At 37.1% G+C, this 22,812-nt stretch overlaps 1 protein-coding gene across 2 annotated transcripts in view; it reads right to left on the bottom strand.

The window, feature by feature from the left end:
* PIP4K2A (phosphatidylinositol-5-phosphate 4-kinase type 2 alpha) overlaps positions 1 to 22,812 on the bottom strand; it is a 106,326-nt gene that overhangs the window by 33,946 nt on the left and 49,568 nt on the right. For both annotated transcript variants that reach the window (XM_082296516.1, XM_082296517.1), the window contains exons 2-3: positions 16,693 to 16,790; positions 15,485 to 15,581 (exon numbers count right to left, since the gene is read on the bottom strand). In XM_082296516.1, coding sequence (XP_082152642.1) covers positions 15,485 to 15,581; positions 16,693 to 16,790 — 195 coding nt within the window. The remainder of the gene's footprint in view (positions 1 to 15,484; positions 15,582 to 16,692; positions 16,791 to 22,812) is intronic.

Raw genomic sequence — 22,812 nt, 5'->3', positions numbered from 1 at the left:
CATGTTCTTGGACCCCTCATGTATTTCCATAAATATGGACATACTCTGAAAAGGTTAAACAAGTTAATTATAGACTACTGGAACACTTCTATGTTTATAAAACAAACTTGCAGTAACCATCTGGTATATCCCTACTCACAGCAGAAAACCCCAGCTCCTGCTATCGTCCCTCATTGTACCATGCTGCACAAACAGCTCTTGCTAAACTGAAATACACCTCCCCTCTTTCCACATTCACACAACATAATGTTCTCCTTGCTAGGTGAAAAGCCATTTTATTTTTAAAGATAATTTAAATAAAATTTTATATATAAATGCAAACATTGCAGATTCCTAAACAGCAAAAGTTCAGCTCCAACAGTTACAGAATTAATGTTTGTGTGGTGTGGTAAGGCACCATGAACTAAGCCACAAAACAGATTTACACTAGAAGAATAATGATGCTTTAAGAGAGTAATTACCAATACATTTCATTTACCACACTCAGGTACCAAGCCAACACAATTTTATTTTTGTAAGACCTATATTTTTTTTGGAAGTTTTAACCATTGTTAAACTTGTTGGTTTATTTAGAAGTTTTAACCATTGTTAAACCTGTTCACACGCTCTATGGACTTCAGCAGGAGCTGGACATGCAGATTCAACCCCTGCGACAGAAGGTCAGTAATTATTATAAAGTAATAACCTCAACCAAGAAGTTTGGGCAACTATAGCCCCCAGTTTAAGAAGACACTTGAACACATACAATTATGTCTCTGTATTTTGGAGATCCATTGATTTCAACAGGCCTTCAAGCATTGCTAAATTTATCCCAACTGCGGGGTGCTTTCTGAAATCAATTTAATATGAAATAAAACCATTTTCCCACAAGGTTACCGAGTTCAGCAGAAATACTCAGGAGTAGCAGGAATAACAGTAAATCACCTAAAAGCACACAGCTCTACAAGGGCTTATTAGAATGAAAACCTTAATTATGACATGTAGGAGAAATAAATCTTTTGCACTTCTTCCTGTATATTTCTAGGCTTGTACAATGAACTAGAATAATTACTAACATCTATGATAAAAACTGACATCTTTCTCCATTATTCTCTCTATTCACTAGTGAAAGAAAGGATGGGGGTGCTTCCCTAAGGTTTATAAATCAACAATTTTCCTAGACTAATCAGAACAGAGCTTTAAGGACACCACTGCAGACACCGCAGTTCCTTCTCTGCACTGGCTTTTGGACAGCAAAACATTTTAACAGATATAAGTCCTGATACACCATCACCTCACATGATATTGAAGATAGTAGAGAATTTAAGTATTACAGCAGTTTTCTTTGCCTGTTTTCAGATGTTTTCTGTTGAAATTAATTTCCCGCCACTTCACCCCTGAAAAGTTTTTATGTACTGAAGTCTTTTCAAGGGAACAAGTATCATAAACCAATTAAATTTTCTTAATGCTACACCTGATACCCGTACTCCATTAATTTTCAAATTGAATTGTGGAGTTAGTGGTAGAAACCCTTTATGCTCTACAGTCAGAACTTGGTTTCTTTTCCAGGCCTATATTTAATAGTTCAAGATGAAGAGCTGATAATAGAAGTTAAAAGCCAAAAAAAGAGGATAAATTCAGTTGCCTTCATCACAAATTGGAAATACAATGTAATATAATAATTATTTTTAATTTTTAAAACAGTGAATGCATGGGTAACCATTAGTGTATGTAGTGAATTAAACTACTGCTAAGTTATTAGGCTATAATTCAGTTAGTAATAAGAAAGGCTACTAAGTAATTACTTGTTATTGTTCTCAGCATAAAAGGGTATGTTATTTTGAGGTTAACTATTGCAATAAAGCAGCAACCACAGTCTTCTGAATGTATTTTTCCCACAGAACTTTAGTCCTCAAACTCTAATCCATATATAAACCTTGAAAGCAATTAACCTGGCAAGAGATTTAAGTTGTTTAGCTATAAAAAGCTACAAAAGAGGGTATTGGCTAGTCTGCCACTGAACATCTGAAGGAGGAGAAGGCGGCAGATGTGAAGGACCTGAACTCAAAGTTTCAAATACTCTTAAGGTGTATTTTAATATGCTTCATGAAAACATTTTCATATTTAAGTGAAATACAGGCCTGGGCTGTACTGGGTATGAAAGAGATGCCAGTTGACTGGACATTAGAAAACGTGATGCCCATCTGCAAGAAGATCCAGGGAACTACAGGCCTGTCAGTCTGATCTCGGTGCCAGGGAAGGTCATGGAGCAGATCCTCGAGTGGCATCACATGGCACGTGCAGGACAACCAGGGGATGAGGCTCAGTCAGCAGAGGTTTGTGAAAGGTAGGTCCTGCTTGACTGACCTGATCTTCTGAGACAGGGTGACCTTCTTAGTGGATGAGTGAAAGGCTGTGGATGTGCCTACCTGGACTTCAGGAAACCCTCTGACATCAATTCCCACAGCATCTCCAGCTCAAGGCTTGGCTGGATGGGTACAAAACTGTCAGGAAGCCAGGCCCAGAGGGTGTTGGTGAAAGGAGTTAGATCCAGCTGGTGCCCGGTCACCAGTGCTGTTCCCCAGGGCTCGGTGCTGGGACCAGTTCTGTTTAATATCTTCATCAATGATCCAGATGGGGGGATCAAGGGCACCCTCAGTCAGTTTGCAGACACACTGAGCTGGGTGGGAGTGTTCATCTGCTGGAGGGCAGGAAGGCTCTGCACGGGGATCTGGACAGGCTGGATTGATGGGGAGAGGCCAGAGCTCTGAGGTTCAACAAGGCCAAGTGCCTGTGCCTGCCCTTGGGTCACAACAACCCCTGCAGTGCTACAGGCTGGGGACAGAGTGGATGGAAAGATGCAAGCTGGAAAAGGACCTGGGGGTGCTGGTCAACAGCAGCTGAACATGAGCCAGCGAGTGCCCAGGTGGCCAAGAGGCCAATGTCATCCTGGCCTGGATCAGCAACAGTGTGGCCAGCAGGACCAGGGCAGTGATCGTTCCCCTGTACTTGGCACTGGTGAGGCCCCACCTCAAATCCTGGGTCCAGTTCTGGGCCCCTCAATTCGGGAAGAACACTGAGGTGCTGGAAAGAGTCCAGAGAAGGGCAATGGAGCTGGTGAAAGGTCTGGAGCACAAGTCTGATGAGGAGCAGCTGAGGGAGCTGGGGGGGTTTAGCTTGGAGAAAACGAGGCTCAGGGGTGACCTTATCGCTTTCTACAACTGCCTGAAAGAAGGCTGCAGCCAGGTGGGACTCAGTCTCTTTTCCCAGGTAAAAAGCAGTAGGACAAGAGGAAATGTCCTTAAATTGCACCAAGGGAGGTTTAGATTAAATATTAGGAAATATTTCTCCACCAGAAGAAATTAATAAAGCCGTATTTTAAATCATCTTGAGAAAACTTTGAAAAGACACTGACTTTTTACAGATGCCTGTTTTTCCAGCAGTAGCTTTTTTCCCCTAATGAAAATTTATTCTGCCTAATTGCTAACTATAATGAAAGTCAATTTGCAAATACAACTATCATACCAAAAATGTCACTAACAAGAGAATATAATATATATCTGGATAATGATGTAGCGCACTTTACTTTTTCTTAATGTTTTAATGGATTACAAATAGTGATACATTTATTTTTTAGTAGATGGCTACTGTATTATGAGTTATCTATATCAAGATTAATTAAGAATGCACACAGCTATCATTTTACCATGCATATTAATTTGTCAGAATAAACCAACCAACTTTATGCTAAGCAGCATCTTTCCATACATGCACAGATAACCCAAGTGCCCTCTCTACAATACTTTGACTCTAGTAATAAACTAAGATCAGATGTTTAAACATTAAACATGTTTAAATAAAAACAATTAAATAATTAAATCTAATTAAATAACCTCTTTGATACTTTATTTTTACTAACTCCCCACTCTTGCGATAAGTCTCTCAGTACAATGCACTTTTCAGATACAGAATGTAGTTACTTCGAGCTTTAAAAGCATGTGGAACATTGAAGACATTTAATATTACTGTTTTCTGTGTTTTGTTTTGATACCTGCTCAAGTTTTTTAAATAAGCACAGTTTAAAAAGCAGAAAGATAAATCTAATTATATAATATTGTGCAATTACTGGTAATTGCCACTTTGTATTGATAAATACACAGCTAAGTTTTGTATGTCGATTATTTTATTTGTAATGGTTAATTCTCACTTCTGTGAGCAGAGAAAAGTTCAAATTCCTTCTAAAGTAAAGCTTCCAGGTACCTTGCAAAATACCCTGTCTCTCAACTATACTAGTTACATTTGTTCATAGATAGAAATCAGTCTTCAGTAAAATACATCTACTGTTGCCTGGTGATGACAACAATGAATCTTTAAGCAGAGAGATGACAAGAATTGGCTAGCACTGGTAAATCATCATTAACAAGTAAGATCAGGAAACAGCTTCACTGAAAGGATCAAACTAGGAGATTTTAGGGGCTTCAAAGAGGAAATTATATGGCTCTTTAAATCCACTGTGATTCTTCCCTTTTGATGTAGGTGAAGCTAACTTACTGTTGGACTCAGACTGTTCAGGCATCTCATGGAGCCAAATACTAACAAGTTAATAATACATATATTGGAATTGAAGAGATTCTTCATTAGAAAATGTTTCTTTTGTAAACTAAGACACAAAACAGCCAAGAAGGTCCCACACTTAAGCCGCTTTGAAGCACAGCCATTAGAAAACCTATAACCAGGAAGAACTATCAGAAACACCACGTGGTATCAAATTTCACTTTTAAGTTAGGCTTCAGATATATTCAGATAAGTAAAAAAGTTTAACTTATTCTGGGGTTATCTTGTGCAAGTTTTTATGTCATTGAAGTTTATCTTAATGCAGACAATAATAAGAAAGTTATGCAGTAGTGCTCATTAGACAGACTAAAGATACCCATTTATTTGAATTATACTATCCTGTTGTTCAGACAGCTATTGGACACAATGTATAGACTTTTCTCTTACTGTTGAATGCATTTTTTGAGATGATACATGGTAGAACATTCCTGGGATCCAGACAGCTTTTGCCAGAACACAGATAAATTTCAGTGATGATTTGTACAAAAAGTAAGAAAGTTGCACTGTAGACATCTGTGCACAAATTTGTTGGAAGCAAAGCTAATTGAACCTGTCTAAAGACCACTATAGGGCTTTTCCTCTGCTTCCTTGTGTCCAGCAGTAAACTCAGTTAAGAGAGACCCACTGGGATCCCTGGCAGCAGTATCTCCTTCTTAAGTGCAGCATCTCTAGTGGACTAGGAGGAAATAAATAATGAAACTTAAGCATCTCCCTTTTCCAAAAGGAAAATATAAACGGGGTTGAGGGAGGGGGAAAGGAGAGACATGGAGAGAGAGATCATGGCAAATACCAGATTGAATTCCCTCTGGCTCTGCTTCTTAATTAGGGGAAGACTAAGTGGAATATGAACAGATGGGAAATGAGCCACTCCTCACTTAGTACAGACATATCTATGAGCCACAAAGCGAGAAGAGAGAGGATATTCTTCAGATGGAGACAAAAAATGCCCAGCTCTTATCCTCCAAGAGACACAGGTTTGATGATCTAACAACCTTTGTATCATTACTTTCTGCTACGACACAGCACTTCCCTGCCATGCCAGGAGCCAGCAGAGCATGTGTCTAGCTGTACAATGTTGGAGGCACTAACCCCATTAAGTTAATAAAAATCAGCTGCTTATACAATAGCATTAGCGACCTCAAAATTCAAAGAAACAAGGGTCAGACTGCCCTGTCCTCTTCAGATTTTCCCAGCCTTCTCCAACTCTTCCACAGTGTGCCTTGGTTCTCTGGCACAATTAAAACATCTGTCAGCCACGCATACCCTGTTCCACTTAACAGCTTCACTTAGCAACTCACTGCAAGTCTCCTGCTCCGAGTGTGCGTGTTCTGCCAATTCCCGATTCACTTCTCATTTTGTGAGGTTTTAATCTTGTGCCTGCTGGTTTTTTGGTCTCAGGAGAAAGAAAAGGTTTTGTACTTTTAAAGTGTGAATACTTTCATGAGGTCACTTAAAGACTACACTAAATTACTTGTGTAATTACTTATACAACTGAAGACACATTTAACATGCCAAGCTCACAGATACCTCTACTAGATAAATTTCTCCATACATCCCCCTCTTTCCCAAATAATTTACCTCTGACAAGTCACTGGCTGGAAGCTTAAGTGCCCTTACATAAATGAATATAAAAAATATCACCCATACTGCACTGACTAGCAGGCAACTAGAAATATTAATTTGACCTTCAGTGCTGAGAGGCTGCAAATCACAAAGAATTTGTCCCATGCCACAGAATTAATTTCTGATAGAATAATAAAAGTTTTTAAAAAAAAGCTTTAAATATAAATTACTAACAGCTACACCATTTACTAGTACTTAATTTCCCAGAGAGTTCTCGATTAAAAAAAAAGTTAATCAGCACACCTAAATTACATGTCATAATTTCACCCAATAACAGCATATTCTTTAGCACATTACCTGAAAGGTTGTTTAATTTCACTATAGACCCACTCTATCTCCTCTTTCCCAAACTCAGCAATTTGCACAGAGTTTTATTTCCTACAATAAGTGTTAGGAAAGAAAAAAAGGTTTTTCCATAGGGGCTTTTAGGACCTGATCCACAACTCTTTGACATTTACAGGAGCTTCTTCTGGAGATTTTAACAAAATTTCATAAACTAGAATCCAACACAACTGCTACCCATCAGAAGTTATTTCATTTCATCCAGCAGTTCCTAAACTGAACTCCAATCTCTACTTTTGGATTAGGCATGTTCCAGAAAGGCAGTTCTGATTTTTTCCACTTTCAGAAGACCTAGATTCACCACTGTAGTTTTTCTAGTATTCAGCCATTTGTGTTGCTGAAAAGGTGAGTCTAATTTTGAATTTTAATTAGTTCCTTTTCTGGTGACTCATATTTATTTTTTTTCTTGAAGTACCTAGTATTCTTTTTCTGCAAAGGTACTCACATACTACTTCCTTCTTAACTCTAATCTTTTCAAGTGCAGCAGGTCAGACTCTTTCACTCCCAAGCACATGGCATTCTCTGTCCTTAAATTCCTTTCACACTTTTTCATTATTTTTTCTACATCCAAATTCCACCTTCCTTTTTAAAAGACTGCTAGCATCAAAACTATGCTTATTAGCTCCAGGTATAAAACAAGCAGATGTCAAAAAGAAGTTAGTACTCTTTCTGATCTTATTTTTATGCCTTATAATTTATCTACCCTAGGGTGCAGTTACTCCTTCTAGTCCGAAGGTCCCACCAGTGTTAAATTCTTTTGTCCTCTTTGACCTCTTGTTCCTTCTCAGAGCAACCACCTCCCTGAACACAGCCCTCATCTCTGTAGTTCTGTACTCCTTTTTTATCCATATAAGTATTCATCTCACTGTATTAAAAAGGATCTCATTTAGACAGGCTCAGAATGCCCAGTGATCGAAGTGGATTTTGTACAAAATCTTTGTCTTTATTCCACTTTGACATTTGAATGGATTTTGCATCCTCTCAAGGTTTCACTAAATGAAATGTCAATTGCTCGTTGACAATTAAATTTTGACTGTTGTAATTTAATCATCCATTATTTATATAATTTTTGGGGTTTTTTTATTACAAAGCTCTGCAATAATTAGAATTTTAAAAATCTAAGACACAAAACATCAAAGCAAATACTTCGTAAGAAGCATCCTCAAGAGTCCTTAGAAACCAGCTAAAACACTACCTAATGCTTTATCATTTGGAAGTCTATTGTTATGTTGCACATTGGTCAATACAAATAGCAACTTACTGTAATTAAATAACAGTAATGACATTACTCATTATGTTAGTTATACCAATAGCAGATATCAAAAAAACTAAGCTAATTTCCAGAAAGGCTTTGATTGTTTCTAAGAGTAATAAGTTAAGCTGTTTGGAGCTATTTTTTCCAATTGAAACTATTTTTGTGAAGAAGACACATGGAGCAAAGCCCCTGAACTACAGGAAGAACTTGTCCCCCTACTCACACCATAACTGCAAGCTATATTTGTAACTAGCAAAGTATTGCCCCCCTCTTCAAACTGCTGGTGAGACTCTTCTTCGTCTGCCCACTTTGCTTAAAACGTTCACAGCACGAATTTTTATCTCCACAGTGGGAGGCCAAGGATTAGCCCCAGTCTCCAAGAGGGTAGAGAGATTTAAAGGTCAATTTAATTAGCTCATTCTAATCTCTCGCACGCCTAATGTAAATGTCATTGTTTTCTAACTGCTACTTTAGCAGACAAGATTGTATTTTAGAAACTTTGAACATGTGAACTATGTGTTGGATCTAATACAAATACTCTGTGTAACTAATTTAAAAAGGAAGCCTAATAAAAATTGTCATTGAGTCAGAGCTTTTCCTAAGAAAAAGGGCAATAGGAAAATTCTGGTGGTAAAGCATAGAGAACTTTAGAACAACAGTAATCTTTCAAACTGACTGGCTTAACAGCTTTTCATTGATTTAAATCTTCCCCATTTCATGATGTCTGGACAAAGGCAAACAACAGTTTCTAGAGCTGTGATCTCATCCAAAAGCTGTGGAAAACTAAAATGAGCTTCACAAGCTCAACGCACCCTAAAGACAAATCAGATCACATCCCAGACTATTTAAGAGTGCCTCTGGGCAAGCTTTGCATGAACAAATAGGCAAAAACAAGTGCACAGATGATGCTCTGTGATGACTGAAATCATAGGTCAGTGGAAAAGCCTGGCAGTGGCTCATTACTGTTGGAGGATGATGTACACATGGTCTGGCTGTTCTTCTGCCGCAGCAGTTACAGTGGTGCTCTCTGGCCCAGGCACAGCTTCTCAACAAGACAAGTCTGGAGCTCCCCCCAGCCTTTTTTAATCTTTTTTACAAGACCTCAGGAATCATGGATATGGAAATTAGATCTGGATTACTGATTACAAAGGACATCAGAGAGACAGTGTCATACAACTGACACAGATGCTCCAAGGTTATTTGCTGTAAATTGAAACAAGCAGCCCACTTCTGAGATGATTTTCAGGACAGTGTTTTGTCAGTGACTTGTAGAGGGAAGAAAGGCAAAGCACTGGTGTTTCAATGTAACAACAGAAGCACCAAACCCAGAGATGTCTGGCTTGTCATACAGGGACAGGTAGGAAAGACCTTTGGGTCTATCTTGTATTCTGGCACTGTGCATTCTCTCCATTAAGCAGGTTCCTATCTGGAAACACTGTTGTGGAAGCATGACCAGGGAACACTGATCTCTGACACCGGAAGGTGTATAAGGAGTCTGGCATGGAGCAAAGCATACCTGACCTACCAGTAACATGCTACAAGGACATTCAGGCGTAACCTCCCCCTGCCTTTGCCAGAAGTATGGACAATTTTGCATTATGACTTTCTGTCAGCTCATAAGCATGGCTCTCAAAAGGCATATGGTGAATATCATGGGAGCACCAAAAGATGAGAACAGGATACCACTGGTCTTGTGGTGCACGCAGCAGAAATATGGAGCTTCTCCTATGATCTTGCCAAGATGTGGATGTACACACCCAAACACCTATGAACATTTATAAGAAAACTGTATTCAGGGAGTGATTGCTATGGTGAAAGATGTGAAAAACTTTGACAGAGAAAGGAAAAACATGAACTTTTTCTTTTTTGCATTGAGCTATCCTTCCAAGAGAAAGGTTATGGGTTCCTTAACATTTTTGAATGAGAGTTAATGAATAAAACATGAGGGTCTTTCCTAAATCAAGTTATCCTATTGAGACCATAGATATGGATTTGGAGCTGTCAGCTTAAGGCATACACTTGCTTTGGGAAGAGTCAGGGCTCCTTTTCTGGAAGTCTTTTCCCTTCAGCCCTGCAAAGCTTGGCTTGATGCCTTCCTTTCAATAGCTGTGTCTGTAAGAACTTGGGGAGCACCTATCAGTTTGTTCTTTTGATCTTGCCAGCACATGCTAAATTACTATTTTCTAGTTTGAATGCCTGGTTGTGAATGACACTCAGTTTAGTCAAGGAACAGCTGAAAGTAAGGCAAATTAAATGTTTTCTAGGAAAAACTGAGAGAAACCACAAGTTAGAATTTCTGTTGTCATATGTACTAAGGTTAAGTTCCACCACCTCTGAATTATTATTTGGGCTGACACGGCACCAAGTATTAGAATATTGGATTTAGATTGCAAAGGTCATTTTTTATGTGCTGGAAAGACTACAAACAGCACAGTTTTTGTTACTATGGCTGGTTCAACAATTTATTACCACCACTGTCTGTACCCATGGCAAGCAAGATGGCAGCAGTTCTGAATGTCTTGGTGTCAATGTCCATTTGGGATCCACAAACTGTATACTCTGCTACAGGAATCTCATCTGACAGATAAGCCCAAGAACTTTTCATGCACTGACAGACTTACCATGCTTAAAATAAAATTACTAGCGCTGGTATTTTCTTTACAAGACAGTTGTTGCTCCAATGATTTTTAATGCACTTTATTGAATTAACTGAAGAGATTGTCTTAGGAATAAGCTCCAGCTCCTAACATAGTTGTTGCTAACCTTGCTGTGTGTAGTTTGATGCTAGAGGTGGCTTGTTCTTTCCCAAAGCAAGGGCCAAGAAATAAAAGCATGAATTTCAGTGCAGAAGCACCAGCTGAGAGCTCTGATTAATATTTGTTCATCTGAAGAATCATCTTGGATTGCCAAGTAGTTTTTAAGTTCTTAAGATGATGGTTTTAGGACTGGGTAAGTCATGTAAAATGAGCCAAAAATATTTAGAGATTGGTAAGAATTTTGATGATCTGAAGCTTAGATACCTCAAAAGAAAATTATATTGAAGGCTGACATCTTAAAAACAAGCCTAGAATTCACATTGTTTTCCTGATGCCTTGTTATGAGTCCGGACTACAAATCCTTCTGCATAGAGAGCTCTGGGAGATTTTGAAAAGTCTCCTTAACAGCTTTATCAGAAGAAGTGAAAGATACTGAGTTCATATGGTTTGTTTTTAGGGAAATTGCTTAAAGGCAGGAATTGTCATTATTATTTTAGATTTCAATTTTTTATATGGAAAAATGCTTAGAGAAGTATCAAGCATAAGTAAATTAAAAAGAACTTACAGACCCATCTGCTAAAAGTTCTTTATGAATTCTTTGTACTGTACAGAGAATCTCTACAAACTGCTCCTGCAGACAGGAAAAGTCAGGTCTGAGCCTGTCTCCTATTACACTGAGTACTAAAACTTCAAGGGAAGTCAGTTGTGCTCTCCCTCATCCCCAGTAGAAGGCTCATTAGGTACCCTGGGACGCTGGTGCCCTCTGGTATGAGCAATTGTGCTTTATTGGGCAAGAACCCAGTCTTCCTCTTTTGCCTAGCAGAATCCAGATGTAGGATTCAGCAATAACTTTAAGCAAGAACAGATGTGTTGGAACACAGTAAAAAAAGATTCCCTTCCCAGAGCAACAGCAGTGGAAGCATTTGTAACAGTAGTAGATCCTATTTTTCTACAGATTGTTGGGGGGGGGTGTTAGGTGAGCTGCCTGTCTGCTAATCTCTTATAATTTTGCAGTTTACAGAAGCTAATCCTCTAATTCTTCTAATAGAACTCTACTCATGGATTTTCTAAGCTAAAAAAATTACGTCAACTGAGTTGAAAAGAAACCCTAAATAAAAACAGCTATCCCATTAATTGGAGGGGGTAGGGGGGGAGAAATCTTTTGTAGAATAACTTTTACAATGTCTAAAGCTGAGGGGGAATGCAGAAATTAAAATTAATTTAGTGCTGTAGTGAGGGACTTTACAGTATGTGTTTTCTAATCAATTTTTTTCTTTTCTACTAGAAATAGTTAATGCTCTCAAGTATTGTCCTGTGAATTTTAGAAGGTTTTTTTCAATTAAACAAGAAAACACTAACAAAAATACATAATTTACCCTACCAAGGCAAAATTGGTCATTACTTAATGCTCTGGCTCTTGGAATTATTTTGACACTTAAAAAAGGTATCTTCAATCAGAGATCCATGTATACTTTTCTTGTAACATCCAACAGTACAAAGCAAAACAATAGTCTCTTTTCCTTTGATAATTTATAGTCTTTGTAAATGGGTAAGATGGTTTCAAAGTTCTTCCATGATTTAAATGCAATTTTAATTCATACTGACTAATCATCACTTGTGTTCCCCTTTTTAAGAAAAAACAGCCAGACCAGTTTTTAATTTGATGCAGTAACAGTTTTAGAATTTTTTTTTATATAAGAATAAAATTTCGTAACATAATTAAAGACTTAGTTTATCATAACAAGTTTCTACAGGCAATCTTTGAATAAGACTCAAAGTTTCATTAACTTCATGCTATATTTTCTACACTGCTGTCCATAATAAAGCATGAATCACAAGGAAGTCCACACTCAGTATTAGCAGCTATGTATGTATCTCCATGAAACGTCAATCCCAGTTCAGTACTAAATATCTCTTGGAGATGCCCAACTAACTATGAAAGATAGAGAGATGCAGGACTGATTATCAAAAACATCTCAAAAAAGGGAGCTGGTTTGTGTCATGTGAAGGAAGGGAGTTCATCCCAGGAACTCTAATTGCCATTGCTAGAAATGGCTTCCTGTAAGTGAACCATATACAATTTAAGGAATTCCTTTGACTGTAAAGACTACTTGCAGGAAAAACATGTACTTTGTGAGATTTAAATCTCTCTTCAGAGAGAAAAGGAAGTCTCTGTAAGTCAAGTCCCATATTTTAATTATTCCACATGCGAACTAAGTCTATGGGTTAAGCAGTCCACAAAACTACTACAGAATGAGAAACACAATGTAAAGAATTCAAATTAGTATAGCTGACTACTTAGAGCATACTCTACCAATTTTTTTCATGAGGTAGGTTTTTGGGTTTTTTTAGTGTTTACTCATAAGGAAAGACTATTTGCCCTCTGGAACAACTCATCAAGGATATCAGCAGAACACTCTGAAAACAAAGGCATTTAAAAAGAATGTTCTTTGAGACTGTGACTGATGTGTCTGACTAATGAACAAGGTAATTGAGTTTATTTATCTTAACCAATCCTTTCTGGCTCAATAATAGGAATGACCTTGTTCACAATTGACTAGGACTCCATTCCTGAAAACCATTATATAAGAAAAACTATCCAGAGAAAGTAACTTAATATTTCTTCCATAAGCTTGCCTTCACTTCTACACTGCAAAGAACTTTACAATTTCAGGTTTGATTCTGAGTATAAGACAATCATTTTAACCAATAATAATTGGGATAACTTCCTTGAAGATAAAGATTATCTGAAAATAAGTACATATACTGAAACTCCTTTTGTCAAAATTAGATTCCCTTTTTAAATCACAGAGACTGTAACATTAAAATGAAAGCAACTCCTACTTTTAATAGGGATAATCCCTATCTTGCACATGGGATGACACAAATTTTCTTTATGTTTAGTTCTGTAAAAATAATTTAATTTTGAAACTGAGTTAAAAATACATTAATACTTGGAGCACTTAATTTATTTTCTTTTTAATCAGATTAGTCCAGTAGAAACAAAATTCAGAGTGATAAATTGCTTGGGCTGAGGAGAAAAACAATAGTGAAGGCAAACATTGTCTTCCCTTAGATTAAAACTAATATTCACTATCTTCTGTTTTTCACTAAATACACTTTAAATACTAAGTGACATTAATGTTTTTTTCTAATACATAATTTTGTTGTATCAAAAACCAGGATGTAGTTACTTGTTCTTATTTTGGATTGTTGATTGGTTACATTACCAAAAACCCACAACACATAGCTACAAAGAAGTATTTTTGGTTTTAATCTGAAAATATGGACCGTTTATCCAGTGACAGTTCTTTAATGCGGTTTTATCATTGTTATCATTAATAAATTCAAACAGCACTGTAACAATTACAACAGGAATTTCTGTTGTAGAACAACAGTGCAGATGGAAACATTTCACAGTGCTGTGGAATGCAGCATTTTTGATTATGCCAAGTTTGCCAGTTTTAACTCACTATAGCATCTTAAGTCTTCCAACATATTTACTGAACTGTAACTTCCATTGTCTAGTAATGTCAAAAGCCCATGTTCTAAAGATAGCAAGCATAAGTTGACATCACAATTTTAAGAGCAATCACATGTCTTCCTTCTTTGACACTCATCCTTTTCCTTTGTCAAGAAAAATGTAATCTTCATATAAGGGATCAAGTAACTTCTCAAACAATAGGATCCTGCTTGGTCCATGAGCAGAACTGAACCAGGGATGTAATTTGATATACCTGTTTAAACTGCTGGCCTCAGTCTTGGTGCATTTCCTTTTAAACAGTTCTTCATAAACAGGATAATAAAAAATTGTGGAATACAATCATGACAGCTCCACCAAAATAACAATCCTCTTCTCCCCCGACTGGCAAAATGTCTTAGCAAGGTTACAGTGGCCGTATGGTGAGGCCCATAACCTAATCTCTATCTACGTCCCTGCACATTTTAACCCACCTACACATTTCTAACACATTGTTTGATACTGAAAAGGGGAAAATTGGTAAAAAGGATTGTTGAAGGACTCAGATATAGATTTTGGCTGCAACATTTAGCTTGCTCCATTGGCAAGAATGGGAGTGTTACTGTACAAATGCATTTTGTACCATTTGTTTAATTACTTTAAACCATTTCTTAAAAATTCTTTAATGTATCTTAGTGACATTATAGATACAACTGCAGCTCACATCAAAACAGTTTAAAAGAGCAAAAGAGCATGAGAAGAAGTAGTACTGTGTTACACAGCAAGTATTCTTTAGGACAGGACACCTTGCAGTGTGACTGCAGAAGGAATTATCTCTGTGACTGAAACGCTGTGCATTAGGAACTGTTAATGGAAAAGGGAACTGTCAGTGAGAACTGGCAAATGAGGCTGAAGCAGAGTTCAAGGACTTTCTTTTGCAAAGGCAGAAAGAAACTCTGACTGCATGGAACTACCCTGCCAAATCTAGAGCAATTTCTTGGTTTGCAGTATCTGCTTTACACAAGCAATTTGTTTCCAGATCCTCTTAACAACGGGAAAATAAGACATGATGAAACAGGATGAAGCTGGCAGGCCACAGGTCACTCTTCTAACCAAAAAGAGCATGAGGGGGGAAAAAAAAGCGAAAAAAAAGCAAAGAAAAATCTGTGGTCATTTCAGAAACCACATCTCATACAGGCAGACCACTGAAGCAACTGAAGTAAGTGATTCAGCTGAATATAGAATCTCTTGTCAGTAGTGTCCAGACATTATTTTTCCTCCTTATTGCAAGAGATATTACCCTGCAACTTCAATAATGTGGCTTATATGGAGGTACTCTAATGGGAAACACAGAACTAAATATGGCAGAAGGAACCAGAAGACAGCTTGGGCAGGCCAAGAGGTAAAACAGAAACATTTATTTCACCAGTTTAGGCTTTTTCAAAGAGAACTTACCTGAAAGTCTTGATCATCAATTCCAAATCTTTCTCTTAGATTGCGGAAAACCATTGGACAATATTCCTTAAATTTGAAATGACTTGGCATGTTTTCTCTGAAAGAAGATAAAACCAATTCAATTTCATTATCGTGCATATATAATAAGTAACTCTAGAGAATTTTGTCTCAACGTTGTTCATAGAAAGCTGAAGGTAACAATCCTCTTACAATCTCTTCTAATGCTTTCGTTTTTTCAGTGAGATTGGGTTATTTTGTTTTTCTTCACAATATTTAATGAATGTTTATTAGCTTGCTATAACATCATTATGTTGTAGCTAAGGAACTACAACAATGATGAAATCACAAATCGTATTTTGACAATTCTGAAACATGGACTCAAAAGCAGAAGAGAATGCTTTCCCACTGCCCTAAACTTACTTCAAAGGTGAAATATTAGATTGGATTATACAAGAATTACTATACCATCTGTGACATCAAAAAGTAGTAACAGTGCCAAAACCTCAAGAAATTTTGACTTGTTCAATACAGAACCAGTTTTAATATCCTAGTGTTCATTTTAGACTTGTACAAGAGAAAAGTTATTTTGACCTTTGTCACAGAGCAGAAGACACAAAGTAGCAGAATTTTTCTTTTCCACATATATTCTTGAAAAACATTCAGGTTATACACAAACCAATACTAATAGTTTTATACGTCTGTACATACTGCTCATGGGGCATTTTATTTTTAAGAGACAATAGATATTACATTAAATTACCTTAATACTTTCGAAGCTTCTATATGATTGGTATGATTTTGTATTATGGAAAATAAAAAGCTGAACATTATTCACATTTGATATACCCTTTAGATTCTCATTCTTATTCAAATACTACCCTTAATAAAGGGCACGTACACATGAATTTATGTTTTTAAAAATTCACAAATAAATGCTTATATCAGCCATAAATAATCACACCAAGAAAGGATCACCTTCAATATCTAAGATACTCATAAGGCAATAATAAACCATATGGAGGAAAAATTCTACCCAGCAGCCTTTGCTGTTGCTTTTTAGAACAGCACAGATGGTTATGTTTATCTCAGGATTAACTTAATCATCAAAACTTCAGTCCCATGCACTGAAAAATAACAGAGTTCATAGTACTTCATAAAAATATCACTGCCACTATCTACTTCTACACAAAATTGTTACTTGTACTTACTTGTTGAAAAGGTGATTGTCCACCTTTATCTTTGAGTAGGCTTTGAAATCATCTGGCATCAACATAACAGGGATTTGAACATGGCTCAGTTCATTGATCTAGAGAAAACAGAATATATTTAGTTGCTGACGTCTCTGCAAAGATGCTACATATATGTGTCTTAATTCTGAAAGTCTACTATTTCTTGTGTATATGTTCCAGGAGTGAATGCAAGTAATGAAAGAATGCAAAAGCAGTTTTATTCTTTCCAGATCAAATACTAATCTCAAGAGCGACACTTTGGAAGAAAAGAAACAGCATTCCATATTTATACTTGTTTCAGAAATAAAAAAAGTGCTTGAAAGCACACCTGGAGTGTATTTTTTATGGAAGGTCAATGACAGTGTCAGCAAAATGGTCTCCTATACCAACACATTGTTCTTGTTTTGTCAGTCAAGCTGTGCTTTCCAAAGATGATTCACCTTCTTTATTTCCAATGACTGTTTACCCCTGCAACTTATGAAGTAATCTTACACACCTGCATCTTGAACTGTTTATAGAAAACAAAGTGAAATTTCACATCCACATGAATGCACATACTTTCAGCTCAATAAGCAGAGGTTTGTTGCTTACACTACTGCAAAACTCAGACGAGTTTTCATAAGTCACAGTATTCAGGCATTTCTTTGATTGTTCAAGTTGGCCAAACCATTTAAATAGGTAAATTTTTGCTTAGAAATAGATGTGCATGCAAGTCCTAAGGTTTTCCTTATTTTCTTACATTTATGTGGACCACCTCCTCTTTCTAGCTTTGAAATGAACATGGTCAGTATTCTCCTGATTAGGATTTTTCCACTTACTTTTCTAATTTACTTCTGACCACACTGCTATTATAAAATGTAGACAACTTTACCATGACCTAGTTTGTTGGCACATTTTTAGTATTGCATGTATTAATCTACCCTTACTTTACTTAAGTTTAACTAAAACATGATAAATATAAGACAGAGAATTCTTAAGCTTGCAATGGTCCTTCCAAACCAGGAATGAGATGCTCATTACAACAACAGTCACAAAATACCCATGACACACATTTTATCCATGTTTTTATGGCACTCTGCACCCTGGTCATGCATCTCAATTTACCCAGTCAAATCCTTCTGCTCATACAGAGCACATTTTTTCTCAGCAGTTTTCTACATGGTTTAGAGGGAAGCCCCACTCTCTGTTAATGGAAATGCACACTGGGGCTGGATGTAGCGACAGAGGTGTGCTCCTCTGCTCCCTAGCACTGCTTATCCACTATTTTTCAACTAGGAAGATGTTAATTGCTGGTAAATTCTACCCTGCTTAAGAAAAGCTTTTGGAGAAACCGTCACTGAAGCAGCTATAGGTTAAAAAGACTGGAGGAAAAAAACCTGCACTCCCTGCAAGTACGACCTTTAGCAGAACTGAAGTTAAACAAAATAAGAGAAGAGTGAAGAGTCTTCTAACTCTTAAGCAGAAGAAAGAAACCAATACAGGCAGGCAGGTCAGGTGGCCTCCTTACCTTTCAATACTTTAAAACCCCAGTACTGTTCCCTGCCATGTCTCAATTTTTATCATTCAGATCCTTGCAACCTATATGAAAACTGCTAAGATCTGTTGAATTTTACAGAACACTTCTTTGGAAAGCCCTGAAAAGTTCTAGACAGAAGCATGGCAGCTATAACCAGAGCAGAGAAAGGAAAGAGAAAGATGTCTGGGATTAGCTCAAAGTGCTCCACTCCTTGGAGTTGTAGGGAGAACACTCTTTCCCCACTCCAAAGGGAGAGAAAGGAAACTCCAATAAATTTTTGAAAACACAGCTGTACAAGCCTAACAAATCATGATGACACATCATTAAATATAACAAAATAACAAAACACTGATTGAAAAATCATTACATCCAACATACATGCTCTTTACTGAAGTTGATACCGCTGCACATCAATCTCACCCTGAAGCCACAAGTCTGCAGAACCAGTCTAGCTGCTGTACAAATAAAACTAGGGACATGTAGATACATTACAGAGATATGAAATTCTGAATTTGTTTTACAGAATTACCATCTCTTTCAGATTGCCAGATCACACAACAAATTTCACACTTGAACGAAGAGTAGCCGAAACCTACATGCATACACAATCCAGATCAAAGTGATCCCAAGAACACCTTCTGCTGAATACTGTCAAAAAATGCTGAATTCAAATATTTTCAACTATCTACAACAACAGAAACTTCACTTGCAAATTTACATTTTAGATTAACAAAACTGCATTGATCAAATTTTTATGTGTACTCGCTTTCCTAATTTGCTGATATAAAGTTTCTCTGCATACATCTATATATTAGCTTTCATGCTGTGGATATTTAAATTTGTGCTGTATGATGGCACAGTTTTACTTGTGCCTGTAGGCCTTATAAGCATCATCTACACAGTGGAATGAAAAAGCCTTGGTATGTGCACACTTCGGAGATTCTTTGATTTTAGGAAAAATTCCCAAATACTTCTCCTATGAAGTTCCCTACAAGATGTGAATGTATACTCTTCCCCACTCCCCAGTCAAGCAGAAAAATGCACGCTAACAGAAGGTTTGACAGTTCGGGTTTTTTTTACAGGAGGAGTGAATTTTTCGGGGTGCTTTTTTAAGATTCATCCAACTCTGAGGTAAGTAGAAGTAATTTCTCTAATATTTTTGGGAATTCCTTTCTAGCAGAATAGGAAAATAAAAAAAGCAGGTGATGAACACACAGCAGAGATGACCTTTGGTATAGCACACCAGCTGAGTAATGGCATATCCCAGCAGTACAGGCCATTAATTAATTTAAACCTTTTAAAATTAATTTATACCTTTCAAGTATAAGGTCTGGTTCTTTGTGCAATAGCACATTTTTGGATAAATTTGATGAGGCCAGACTGGAAAATGCGCACAAGACAGAACGGAATACCCGTGTCATTAGATCTTGGTGGAAACTGGAACCATATTGTGGGGGGGGAAGACAGAAGAAACAATATCCATGACACCCCCCCCGCCCCCCCCCAGGCTCTTGAAAAGCTAAAAGAAAAGGGGAAAGGTCAGAGGGATCAATTCTCTACTTTGCCATCACTGTGTGAAGAAACAGTCACATCTGAAAGACACAATATGAAATGCAAAGAAAACATTTGGAGTCTGCCAACTTACCTCAAATGAGTATTTTGCTTCTTTTTCTGAGTTTGAAAGTTAAGCACAACAGCAAATGTGTTAAGATGCATGTGATACCTTTGACAAGTATTATGTTACCCATTAAATACAGTTATATTTACTATATATAGCATATTCACTATTTCCCTTAGCAATAGCAAATGAAATGTGTGTGCAAGGATGAAAGTTCAGTACTCCAATTACAACAGAAACTGTGTAACAATAGCTGTAATAATTACCTACGAAATAAGAAATACCCATTTTCCTCTAAGGAGTGCTTTTGAATGTAATAAAATCATAAGCAAGAAACAATTTCCCCACAAGAGATAATTGCAAAGCATAAATGAAGCAAAAAGAGCTCACTGGACAAACATTCATTTAACTACAATTACTTCTGAGAACCCACATGTACAGCATCTCTATAATAAGTGCACATGCATCATACTGAAAAGGAAAATTCTTTTAGTCCTGCAACCTGCATCCTTTAACTGCCTTGAATTATTGTTGCCAATGCAAAATTTTGCTGCAGTTTGTCCTTTTTGAAATGGACAATGCTTGCTGTATCTTTGAGGAATTTAAATCCCATATAATAGCCTTAGAGAATGTACTGTTTTAAATATGAATGACTAAAATTTTAGTTGCACAGTAACCATGCATATTATGTATAAACACTTCGTGCATTAATAACATTTGTAAACTCATGCACTCACAATATTAATAAGCGACCCAGAAATCTTCCTTTAAGTAATTAATTCAGTATCTTCTGTGATATTAGTATAAACACAGGTGGTTATGTGAGTTGGAAACATCTCCCAACAACTTACAAGCTTTAAGACAGAAGAATTTTAAAAGCCTTAGACTGCCATTGCCCCTTTAAACACACATACAAAAAAACTGTGGCTCAGAGTGGTCGCTCAGTCATGGGAGGCAGCCAAAGCAAAAAGAAGCTTTCAGGCAAAAACCAACTGATTGCAACTCATTTTGCTCCTGCAGGTTTAGGATTGAATTCACACTGTCAGGAAAACAGAGGGTGTAATTAAACTGCAAATAAGGGAATAATAAAAGCCTACTGGACATTGAATAAATAGTAAGACTCAGCTGGTAATGATTCTGAAATTAGCACACAGAGAGGTGTTCCCACAAAGCCATCTTATATTGGTGACATTTCAAATAAGCTTCTCTAATTTATATGATTTGAAATCAAGCAATGAATATATCATAAATTGTTAGGCATTATTAATGGCCCTTATTTAATTCAGATACATTCACCTTAAACACCACATTACTAAGGCAATGCATAATTAAGCATTAGTTTTCATTCTGTCAGAACATAAGCAGCAATAAATTGCTTGTATGCAAAGCAGACAATGAGATATTTAAACAGCATATAATAAAGGCAATTTACAGCATATATTACATGTTTAGCTAGAGGAGTCAGAACAATAATCCTGTTCTCCAACAGATACAAGCTGATGCCTATTGCTATGATCCTATAGCAAGAAACCTATGTAACACATTACAGCTGGTATTACTCATTAAAAAACTCAAATCAACCAACTGACTGACCAACCAACGAAAAACAACCCCATAAAAAACCCAAAGAAGCCATGCACAACATTCAAAATTTAATCCCCCACTGACCACAAATCACACTGAGATTACTTAGCAATGCCTAGCGGTTTCTTCTGAAACCCTCTTATTATTTAAAGCCTCCATCCTCTATGGAGTTTTTCACATTTAATGTTGCAGCTTTAGTATACAGCATAGATACTGTTTGCTTTTAATTTAACATATCAGCCCGCCAGACTCGCTGAAACTATGGAGGGGTGAGGTGTTTTCACACGGAACAGCCTGATAAAACGTCTCAATTGCAGTTACAGCTCTTGGCAGTTTCACACACAGGAAAATCCCTGCTGCTCCTGATGCTGGATGTGGCAGAAGTTGTGGAAATGCTACTTTTTTCAGCTGTTTATCTCCCAGCTCTATTTCTGTACTGAAAGCTAATTCACACCAGTCTCATCAGCTGAGACAAACAAGCTACAACTGGTCTGTTACTCTAAGAGAAAGTCAAGTTCATTTTTCACCAATTTGTGTATTTTTAAACACTGATTTTGGAGAAGTGGGAGTGGTAGAGACTTCGGAAGAAAGAAATTATTGGGGTCTAAAAATAGAACTGAACTTTTAACACCAGCAGCAGTTCTGAGATTTTTATGTTCATGGTTCTACTTTCTGCATCACAGCTTCTTTGGCAAAGAAACTTGCACAGAAATCTGAAGAGAAAAAATATGAAACAATATTTTTGGTTCAGACACAAACTCACCATTTTGAACAGGCCACAGACTTCCTCAATGGCACAGTTAATTCATTTACTGGTAGGTTAATGCTTATGAAAGCAAGCCTATTGGGCTTCTAATGAATTGGTCTTACAAAACAAGGCTGCAGAATAAGAACACAAGGGAGGAAAAGTCTTTGGGGTATAAAACTTTACATTTAGGAGATTATTATTTCTCATTCTTCCAGCACCTTCTTGATACTGAACACCCTGCAGATCTTACCAAACAGTATTTTCCTGATCACTAGAGCACAATCACCTAGAAGATAAAGTTTCTTAAACTTACTCATTCTATTGTAAAAAGCCATTTCCAAAGCTGCTCCTATTTTGTAAGGAGTAGAGGTTTAGGTTAAGCACAACAGGCCGAGTGGTGACAGGCAGCACTATCGGCAGGCATTTACATCCTCTCCTTCCCAGATGTGGAACACACTGAGGTATTGCTACCAGGACAGTAAACGCCTTGTGCTGAAGTATAAACTGCAAGTGAAGTGATTATTTTACAACTCTTTGAAATCTACCTTGAAGGGTCTGAAAAGGGTGGATGAGGTCAGCAGCTAATCAATTTTGTGGAAGACATTTGCCTGTTACAGGGCAAAACCATCATTT

The sequence above is a fragment of the Coloeus monedula genome (assembly GCF_965178545.1).
Source record: "Coloeus monedula genome assembly, chromosome: 1".
NCBI classification, from domain to species: Eukaryota; Metazoa; Chordata; class Aves; order Passeriformes; family Corvidae; genus Coloeus; species Coloeus monedula.
Note: the sequence above shows the minus strand (reverse complement) of the source record. Positions and strands in the feature narration are given on the sequence as shown.